Here is an 11259-nt window from a genome sequence, read left to right as displayed (position 1 = left end):
CCCCCCCCGCACAACTCCTCCGGATATATTAATAATAAATAGCAAGTAATGTAATTCCAACTTACTGAAAATGTTTTCAAGTAAGACCCTCGTTTTAGTTTTTAGTTTTGTAAGGGTTTTTACGGCACTTGCAACAGAAATAGGTAATACAAATGCCCAATGTTAGAGGTGTTACTACAGAGCAAATGACAAAGAAAAGGAGGAGCGATAAGTATGATAGATCAAGGGAAGATTATATAACTATTTTACACCCTACCAGGACACTACTGTATTAAGATAAATCAAGAGGCTGGATGCTTCGAACCAGCTTAGTTTTAGTACAGAAAGAGTTATATGGCACTTTCAACACAAATAGGTCATATAAGTGCCGAAGATTACAAGAAGTATTACTGGAGAGTAAAATACAGAGAAAAAAAAGAGAAGACATATATTGAGGACAGATGTTTGACAGGAAGGATGGAGCAAACCAAATCAGAGCACCAACCAATCACCCACTATAACCTGCCTGTCAGGGCCAACCAGCACCGAGTGAGAGATAGTGTCCCAGCAGAAAGATAGATTCTAGAGGCATTCAATGAAATACAAGGGAGTCAAACTGTCGCCATATGTAATTCAATGGTAAAGATGCGCACCAGTACACCACAGACACTGGTTTAGTTATAGAAAGTTTTAGGGCACTTGCAATACAAAAAGGTCAAATAAATGCTAAAGATTAGACGCGTAACTGGATAGTAACATAAAAAAGAAAAAGAGGTGGATAAAGATGATAGATGTTTGATAGAAAAGAAGGAGCAAAGCACACTAGAGCACTCACCAACCACCCACCGGACGCCGATGACGAAACAGGAAAAAAGATACTCATCACTCATTGTGTCAAGAATAGAGGTACATCTTCTTTATTAACTACGTGATTATGCGTGGAACATAAAAGTTATGGACAAAAACGTTCCTGTGGGTAAAATGCATGCATGCGAGCAGTGAGACAACCAAGCCTAGGTTCATGCTAAGTATATTAGCGAGGTTCTGCACAGACAACTACAGATTAAGCTACGATGAACAAATGTTTACTTGAAGACACTAACAGAAGCTGTATAAGGCCCCCCATTCATGTATCTGCTTCTAGAATGAGTAATCACAAGGGAAAACATCACAACCTTTTGATTTTGATGAACGACAATTCAAATTTAACTGATGATAAAGCAACTTGGTTTTATCACAATATCACAGAGGAAAAAAACCCAATACAAAAACCACTGACTATTCAGTGGCTTTATCTCTACTTGTCTTTAATCTAGGCAGTCACAGGCAAACTTTATTTTCGTGAGCCAGTGCAGCACTGAAGCTGAGGGAACATCTGATCTAAAAGCAACTCACAGGTGGATAAGTAAGTAGAAATCCTATACGATCACAAGGCCCCTATTGGGATTCAACTGGTGCGTGGCGTGCATAAACTGTGCACATAAATTATTTTGTCAGGATTTCATCTGGAATGTTGTCTTCATCAAGTTTTGAAAAATGGGCCAACCAACAGCTGACGACGAAATGTGCAAAGAATTGAGGGTGGTCCTACACAAATTCGTCAGGAGCAGAACTCAATAAAAGTGCTAAGCTAGAGCTAGAAGCGAGATGATCTCAGAGGTAACAAAAAAACCAAACTACACAGGAAAAGGTATGCAGTAAGCTAAGAAACTTAAAATATAAAAAAAAGAAGAGAAAAGGCTTTAGCTGAGAGAACACAGTCTGTGGTCTGAAATAGATACACATAAAAAAGGCAGATAGATCTGAAACAAAGTACATAGAGGCAGACCTGAGTCAGATGTTGGAACAGCAGTGTAAATAGTAACAAGATATGACAGAAATAAAATTACTTTTATATTTCTAAGCAGTAAAAAAAGAAATATATTATTTAAAAAAAACAACACAAAAAATGACAGAAATAAAAGTACTTCTATACTTCTAAGCAGCCAAAAAACCCACAAAAAACCCACCTTTTACATTATGCGACATAATGCAATCTAATTATCTCCATTCACAAATTGAGTATAAAAATGAAAAAAAATCCTACCTTGGCGGTAACCAGTCATTACGCTGGAGAGAGTGAACCTAATACTAGAGCCACAATTGCTGATTCATTATGTGAAATGAATCAAAAGACAAAATCATCACCAGGACTGAACTTGTATGAGTATCAACATCTTTAAACTTTCAAACAATTGCATCCGGTCAACTAGGAAACAAAGCAACACAAGCTTTTGGGACACTTATGTTATAATACTGCCCATTCGACAGTACACGAGTATATGACATACAACAAAATCCATGAAGAAAAAAATCAACTATGTCTTGATTAATAGGATGATTACAACTGAAATGAGATGAAAAATAACCCCCCCAAAAAATGAGAGGCCCTTAAAAAAAGGTTGGGCTGACTGATACTGGCATGCAGCCAAAAAGTGTTGTGCCTTGGTATGTATGTCAATAGCATTTATAAAAAAATCCATCCACATATATAGGTACGTATACATTCTTTTTCTTAAAAATGAAACTAGGGAAAGACAAAATACATTTTCAACTTCAACATACATATTTTAAATACGTGACTTAAACTTTTAGCATAATTTATTCTTTTACACAGAGGACAATTGTAAAAGATGTTGAAAAATGACCTATTCAATAAGTTTAAAAAAGATGTGGAGTAAATGCAAAAGAATTCAGTTTTCAACATAAGTCTAATAAATCATCAAAATTTGTTGAGCAAAATCAATAACGATATATAACCAGTTACAAAATAATGTTTGAGAAATTATTCAGTTTACTGTGAATTCAATATCCCAAATTTAAAATATCAATGAAAGCCTTCAATGTATGTGATTTTTGCTGAAATTTCGATCACCACGAGATAAAAGTGTTGGGGGAAAAAACCAACAAAAAAAACAAAACCAACCCAAATATATTCAAAAATAACAATTGCCAGTCATCTCCGTCTCCTAATTTGGCTGCTACCAGATCAATTGCGTTTGTACTGAGAAGATTCTTGTTGTTGTAAGTGCTTTCTGTCACATGAGTAGACCGAGGCCTAGCTGTCTTGACACTGACGCACAATGGTGACGGGGCAGGCCGCGTGGTGAACGACGTACTCGCTGACACTTCCTAGCAGTGTGCGGCGAAGTTTTCCCAGACCCCGGGTTCCCATGATGATGGACTGCACACCTTCATCTTTGGCCGTTTTGCAAATGAGCTCACCTGGCTTCTCGCCTTGAACAGTCACCAGTTTGGAATTCACCTGGATGGTGAAAAGATCATTATAAACTACATTAGTCCTGATTGACAGAAAAAATTTCCTAATGTGACAAAAACTATCTAATTTTTCTTTTAAAAGTTTTACTAAGAGTTATGTCATCTAGCTGCTAAAAATTAGAGCTGATACAAGAAAGTAACAAACAAACCAAAAAAAAAAAAAAGAAAAAAAAAGAGGAGAATTTTAGTTTTAGTAAGGGTTTTTATGGCACTTGCAACTCAATAAGGTCATTGAAGTGCTGAAGATTAGAGGTGTTACAAGAGAGTAACAAACACAAAAGAAAAGAGGAGAGATCATGATGATAGGAGTTTGATAGGAAAGAAGGAGCAAACCACACCAGATCACCTGCCAACCACCCGCATCATCAGAATAAACACCCTACTGTTACAAGATTCAAGTTAGATTTCAGTGTAAGACTACAGGAACTCACTGGAATGATGAGGTTTATGGAAAAAAAAAAAGACAGGCTGACAGCACATGCATGAAGCAGGACGTTGTCGAACAACAGACAAAACGTTTTTATGACCAAGGTTTTTCAGAATTTTGGAAATATACTCGAAATTGTCTAAGATGGCCACCCTTTGTCAAGGAGAAAAATGGTTGTCTTAGAGGCGGTAGTTATTTGTCCAGCTGATTGTCTTGGACAGGTGGCAGTTAGAGCAGTTTAACTGTACAGTAAAACCAGTGAAAGATGACTCCCTTCCATTCTTAGGCATGACAGGCAGGAGTCATTTTACATTTCACATGATAACAACAGTAGCCACCAAATCCAGATCAAAATACACAGAAATTAATGACGGATGGTTGACAAGAAACACTGTGTGGAAAAGAGACATCCTCTTCCTATGCTTTAAAAACAGCAGTTTAAAAAAGATTTATAATAGAAAAATAACACTGAAAAAAAAAAGGCCCGCATTTACATTTCAAGCAATTAGTGCATCTTGCCTATACAACCCGGAGAAAGGAATTTTCTGCTACAACACCATCGTCACCCCTACAATTTTTTTAATTTGCAAGGTAAGAATTTGGATAAAGTAGCCAATAATACCACAGGAGCAGCTATACTGGCCAGCAGAAGAACTGAGCAGGAGGGACCAATATATGATAGATTCTGAACTTCAAGTGTGATGCCATTGGGAATAGGAAGAAGAAGTCGATAAAACACAATATTTTTGTTTGTGGGAAATTCTGTGAAAAAAGGTAAACTAAAAAACTGGAGAAAAAGGATTACGACAAAACTCACATGCTTAGATCTGAGAACGTTCATGAAACCGTCTGTCAGATTGCCAATCTCATCGTGCCTCTTCTTGACTTGAGCGCAGATGGCATTAACGTCCGCAGCAGCACCAGCTGTGAATAAAAAGTCATGTTATTCTTAATAATCTATCAAGAAAATTGCCACATTACTTATGCAAAACTAATGATGTCAACATAAATTTTCCATGCCTTGACCCCTTAAAAAACATTCAATAAGAATAACATACATAAATGGCAACCCCAGTGCTTTCTTGCTGTATCTCCATTTTTTAAAACAGTGAAAATGTGACTTCTTCTTAAGCTCACTATTTGTTATGAACTGTTTTCACTGTTATTAATAATGGAGATACGACAAGAAAGCAATGAGGTCGCGAAATTTGGTTTATATGTATGAAAGATTCAAAATTTGCTGTTCAGAGACACAATGACAATGCATCATTATGAAAAGCTTTCGTTTAAAAAAATCTTGTCCTGCAGTAAAAATTAAGAAGTCAGCATGGCTAAAATTAACCTTACAAAACCGGAGCACGCACATGTGCGTGGAAAAATCTTTTTTATCCTAAATTACTGGACACGCATGTTATATATATGTGCGTAATTTATTATTACATTACAACACTTTTCAATATAAGGAAACCAACTATTCCTTGGACCAAGCTTTTTTGTACAGAACAAAACATCCATTACTGTTCCCTTTGAAATCAGTTGGTCACTTGGAATGCATACCTTTTTTTATGATGATTGCCTGTTCAATTTTATGAACAGAAATTTATATATTTTTTTTTACACAAGTGGATGTGGTAGAAAAATGGGGATTACATCTAAAGTGATAAATGAATCCAGTTGAAATGTGGACGAGCTTTCAGAAATAAAATTGCTACAACAAAATATGAAAATAGTTCATATATCTTGTCTACATTTTGTGTAGAAGAGATCTAAAACTGAAAATCTGATTTCCCCCCCCCATAGCTAAGTCAGTGACTTATTACAAATAGTCAAACTCAAACACAATCAATCCTTACCTGCATGAAAACTGTCTTTTCTAAAACCTAATTCTATTGCTTCCCAGAAAATATATACTTTTCTTAGGTTGTTTTGTAAGTACTATCCTTTAAAATACATCTGAAAAGGGTCACCCTTATATTTCCTGAGCGACCCAAAAGCTGTTCAGGATTGGTGTTACTCGTGGGCAGATTTGACTAAGTCATGTAGGGTTAAACTATTCATGGGCTCAGAATCAAATCAGTCCACCAAAAGTGACATTGATATTCTAAATAACACATTGTGATTCTGATATTGTATAAATATCATATAATGTATTTTACTGTGCTAAAAGTACAGTGACGGGTCGGTCATGTAAGCGCCACCACAAACTTTGTTTACAATGTTTAACAATAAAAAAAAAAGCAAACAAAAAAACACATTGACAGTAGGTTTGGGATGAAAAAAAAAGAAATAAATGCCACGATAGAGGTGATGACTGTGAGAGATCTGAAAAAAAAAGTATACTTACGCAGCCCAATATCAATATTGTATTCAGCACAGTGAATGAGGACTACAGTGTCTCCCTCACGGTACATATTTTCCAAATACCCTGAGGAAGATATAATATAACCAATTGTAACTGTTAGGTATGCAACATCATTCAGTGATCATTTTTCAAATGTGTTTTTTTACACCCTCATTGATACAATTCAGATAATTTAGGAAGTGAGCTTCTGAACCTAGGTTGAGAGGGATACAACATCCCAGCAAAAAGTGAAAAAGGCCGAGATGCTTTCAAGATCAAATTCTCCCCACTAAGGGATTGAACTCCGGTCTACTGCGGGCGATAGCAAAGTGCCTTATTGCTACACTACAGATGATGGTATCATTTAGTAAAAAACATTGAAAGTCTGCAAAGACATTGGCCACATGTTCAACTGAAGAGAGGACACCATAAAAAAAAAATACTACTATGCACCAAAATTGATAGCAAAAACAAAATCACAAAGGAGAAAATATTTTCACTAGGGTAGAGGGTGCATATTCCGACACTGTGTGCTATTCCGACACCCCTCGTGGGGTGCACTCCAAAAACAACGAACGGTGCGGAAATACTACAACTTATGCGCGCGGGTATATTTTTAACCGGCAGCCGAACTATCTTTTTTAAATTATGTGCGTCATTTCTAAATATAGGTGTAATAGTTTTCCCATAAACCCCCAAGAAGTGACACCGCTCTTTTGCGCGTCCAATTTCGAACGTTTTCAAGCTCCGTGTTTCTAAAGCAGCAATATCACAAGTTGAGTAAACAAGTCCTATTTCTTGTGTAAAAGGCTGTATGTGATAAATGAATGTACTAAATGAATATTAGATGATTAAAATTGCTGTTTTCAACAAAATTTGATAGATTTTATTGCTTTAAACTGGTTAAATATGTGCTCAAAAAGTGTCGAATTTCCCCACATCAAAAAATGCCACTCTCAGAATTACGACACCCCTTCTGTCAATAATTCGACACCCCATGCTGCTATTTCGACACCCCTGGTGGTAATGTCGACACCCCCTGTGGGTTATTTCGACACTATGTCAGTAGATTCATTTTCAATACAATGTTATGTATATGACTATGTATCCATTTATGTATTTTGTGAATTGCAGTGTGAATATTATTTTTTGCTCATTTCGTGACGATGTGTAAGCGTGTGCGTGTGATAAGCAAGTAGCTGTGTGTGTGCGCGTATGTGCATGTTTGTGTGTGTGTGTGTGTGCGTGTGTCTGTGTTTGGCGTACATATGTGTGTACATGTGTGCGTGTTATGTGTTCGTGAGTGTGTATGTGTGTGTGTGTGTGTGTGTGTGTGTGTTTGTGTGTGTATGAGTGTGTGTATGTGTGTGTGTGTGTGTGTGTGTGTGTGTGTGCAGCAGATGCAGCAACAGCAACAGCAGATGCAGCAGCTGCAGCAACAGCAGCAGCAACAAGACCAACAAGAGCAGCAACAGTAACAACAGCAGCAGTGGAAACAAATGCAGCAGCAACAACAAGAACCACAGCAGTGCAGCAACAACAAGAACCACAGCAGCAGCAACAACAAGAACCACAGCAGCAGCAACAACAAGAACCACAGCAGCAGCAATAACAACAGATGCAACAACAACAGATGCAACAACAACAGATGCAACAACAATAGATGCAACAACAACAGATGCAACAACAACAGATGCAACAACAACAGATGCAACAACAACAGATGCAACAACAATAGATGCAACAACAACAGATGCAACAACAACAGATGCAACAACAACAGATGCAACAACAATAGATGCAACAACAACAGATGCAACAACAACAGATGCAACAGCACCAGCAGGAATAAATGCAACATCAGCAGCAGCATAGGAGCAGCAGCAGCAGATGACTCAGATGAGTCTACTGAACTTGAGAAGTCAAATTTGTTTGTTTTGTTTCATTTTGTTGTTGATTTTTATTTTGTTCCTTTTTAATACTTTTATAGGGTTCTTTTGCACCTGGTAGCCTAATGATAGGAATTCAGCGAGGGCAGCATGTGTTGCACTGAATTCCAGAGTAATAAATTTTGATGATTTACGCCTTGTTTCTTGTTCAATTATTTTACTAAACTAGCACTACCTTGGGCTCTACAGTTATGGTGGTGGAGATGATGATGCGGGTGATAGGCCTAGTAACGATGATGCTGGTGGTAGCGGTGGTGATAAAGATGATGACATGATGGTGATGGTGATGATGAAGATGGTAGGGCAATGCTGGTGCTGGTGATGATCATGGTAATGAACTAATACTAATTCAGTTGTTGCAGCTGTTACTGATGTTGAGGTCAGTGATGCTGCTGTCGCTGATGGTTATGTTAATAATTATGATAATTGTAGTGATAATAATATTGTGGATATTTGATGATGCAGCGAAACCACAATCAGGTGAAAGGACAGGGCAATATGTTTGCCTCACTCAGTCAGTGTATACTAGCCAAACGACAGACCAACTACTTTTCCTTTAATGAAATTAATGCCGTGTGTCAAGCAGAAAAGAAATGCTAATACTGAAATGCCGAGGATCGAACCCACGACCTCCTGGACCCAAGCCTAGCCTAGGCCTAGCCTAGCCTAGGCCTAGGCCTAACTACAGCACTGGGCCAGTCCGGGCCTTCGGTGTCGCATTTCCCCACAGTGGTGTCGTAATTGGAACAACCGGTGTCGAAGTTCCCCTCACAGGGGTGTCGGAATTAGAACAAGGGGTGTCGAAATTTTGAATTACGCACCCCACACACTTTAAGAGAGGGTTACAATCAACTTGACAGGCACATTCACTTGTTTTATACAACAAACAGTTTCTAAGAGGTTTCTCCACCATCTGGTGACAGAACCTCGCCGCTCAATTGATTTTATCCGACTACACAGACCAATGAACACAGCAGCAGTCTCAGACCTGCCAGAAGGGGTGTCGAAATATGCACCCTCTACCCTAGCACTGCAGTCAGCCCCACTTTGTCAACACTTCCTTTACTTAAAGTAAAAATACAGTCGAAATTGTCCAAGACGACCACCCATTGTTGAGGAGAAAAATAATTGTCTTTGACAGGTGGATGCATTGGACAATGTCATTGTATATATATGATATAGAGAAAAAATGCAAGGGTGGGGGGTATGTAGTGGTAAGTAGTTGTATGTGCACGAGATGTTATTTTTGGGGGTAGGTGGCCATTAGGTCCGACTGTATTTTCAACCATCGAAAAGCCTTTTCAATGAATCATTACAAAAATAAAAAGACAGAACACAGGCATATCTATAAATCAACAGTTGCAATCATTAATTTATTAAAATTTTCCCCTGTTGAACTGAAGTAGGCTACAGTCAAACCTGTGTAAGACAGAATAGCAAAGGAGCCAGAAAAAAATTCCATTGTAGACATTTTCTGTCTTAGACAGGTGAATTTATGGGGGCGGGGGGAGATGGAAGGGGGTTCCAAAGGCCGGGCCGGTGGGATCAAGGGTCCTTTGTCCGGTCGACAAGAAGTGATCAAAACTTCACACCTCTAAACTGCTAGATCTATCCTCTCTGATAATGACCTGGGTCAGTCTCACCTATCCAATTACCACCAGTGCTTGACGGTATCCCCCCTCCCCCACACCCACCCCCCTTCCTTGCATGCTAATTTTTACTTCATTTCCCTCTCCATCCCATCTGACTTGAATATAAACTATACACACATCCTCTACATTGTTACAGTACAGTGTTCTTTAAAAAAAAAAAAATTAAAAAAAAATTGTAATTCAACACAAACAAGGAAATAGGAAAGTGAAAATCTGGAAGGACTTCTGTAACAAGCGACCACCCCAACAAACACTAAATTGCCCTGTTTGTTCGGGTGGTCGCTTTCGAAAGGAGAGACCTAACCCTGACTCTGACCCAAACCCTAAATTGCCCTAACCTAATCCTCTTTTACTTTTATTATAAATACTCTATTTCATAGAGGTCGCTCGTTATGGACGGAATTTACTGTAAAACTCACACCACAGCCTGATAACAACTTTAGATCTACAGTTGTCCTGATCTGGTCTTGGCCACTTTTACTTTAGGCATAGAGCTAGAATCTAGATCTAGATCTAGATCTAGATCTAAAAATAAGTAACAATGTAAGGCCAACAAATAACATTAGATCTATCAGTGCTAACAACCGGTTTTTTTCTCCACCCGGTGATTGTGATGATGGTAGGCCTAATGTCAAAGAGGAGAAATAGGCGGTGGCTAGATTTCTAGATTGGCTCAGCCTCAGCGCAAGAGAATGTAAAAAGAATCAACCCTCGCATCGCACAAGCTGGAGGAGGGAACAGAAGCTTTAAAATCATTAAAAAAAAACTTGTGATAAACTCGCATGATGGTAGATCTAGAGTCGAAGAAGAGAAATAGGCGGTGGCTACAAGACCCAGACTACAGCAACAAGTCTCAAGCGTAGCCTACAAAAAACACTGCTCTAAAAACTAAAAAAGTATCAAAATCGTAGAAGTTGGAGGAGAGCAGTTGGGTGTATGAAAGTTTGGATTTCAGAAAACATAAATCAACTCACAGTCAAACGCATATTGGGCCTGGTCACTGCCATCCACAGCAATCATGTCTTTTCTGCCCATGATGTTGGAATAAATTTATTTCACTGAGAAATCACAAAGGGAAACTTAGACTATCTTTCCGCAACTCGTCAGTCAAGCTCGGCCGATGCTTCTGCTGAACTTCTATTGGGTTGCCAAGACGAGAGTTGTTTTGCTCGCTATGTGAGCCAGAATTAAAAGAGTAAATGTTATTAACTATTATTTCGATACATACGCAGACTATTTGTTTGGTTTCCTGTAATGATTATTTCTGCTACCTTAAATGTTGATTGTTGATCAAATAAAATAATAATATTGCTGCAAAAGGTATAATTTTCTTTTTTGCGTCTGCAAAAAATAACTGGACAATTTTGCAGCTGTACCGCGTTCCTGGCAACTAGTACATTCTTCAGGAGTCTTGCTTGCAACGCTAGCCTATGCCAGGGATTTGAAGGTCATATCGGGCAACTTAGGCTAGAGGGGCCAGCCAGCAGAGGGGAACAAGTGACGGAGAATGTCGCAACAGTCCCCACAATGTTGCTCAATGCGCAGATCACAACTGTCACTTTAACAGAGGGACAGACGCGTAGACGGTTTAGC

At 38.5% G+C, this 11259-nt stretch overlaps 1 protein-coding gene across 1 annotated transcript; it reads right to left on the bottom strand.

Moving 5' to 3' along the window:
- Window positions 1–871: 871 nt before the first annotated feature.
- LOC101851946 (universal stress protein PHOS34) lies at window positions 872–11056 on the bottom strand. Its single transcript, XM_005097816.3, has 4 exons — window positions 10641–11056; window positions 6069–6149; window positions 4542–4648; window positions 872–3283 (listed from the first exon to the last, which is right to left on the bottom strand). Exons 1-4 carry the CDS (start codon window positions 10699–10701, stop codon window positions 3077–3079), a joined length of 456 nt encoding a protein of 151 aa, XP_005097873.1. The 5' UTR covers window positions 10702–11056; the 3' UTR covers window positions 872–3076.
- Between the last annotated feature and the right edge of the window lie 203 nt (window positions 11057–11259).

This window comes from Aplysia californica, unplaced genomic scaffold, assembly GCF_000002075.1.
Source record: "Aplysia californica isolate F4 #8 unplaced genomic scaffold, AplCal3.0 scaffold00164, whole genome shotgun sequence".
Lineage (NCBI taxonomy): Eukaryota > Metazoa > Mollusca > Gastropoda > Aplysiida > Aplysiidae > Aplysia > Aplysia californica.
The sequence above is the reverse complement of the archived record's forward strand: the minus strand, read 5'-3'. Positions and strand labels throughout refer to the sequence as shown.

Excerpts from the sequence above, each read along its gene's own strand:
- LOC101851946 (XM_005097816.3), bottom strand. The coding sequence starts at position 10,701 with ATGGGCAGAAAAGACATGATTGCTGTGGATGGCAGTGACCAGGCCCAA. Across the intron at positions 4,649-6,068 it reads CAATATTGATATTGGGCTGC|CTGGTGCTGCTGCGGACGTT; the intron begins GTAAGTATACTT and ends TTTTATTCACAG. Across the intron at positions 3,284-4,541 it reads ACGTTCTCAGATCTAAGCAT|GTGAATTCCAAACTGGTGAC; the intron begins GTGAGTTTTGTC and ends TTCACCATCCAG.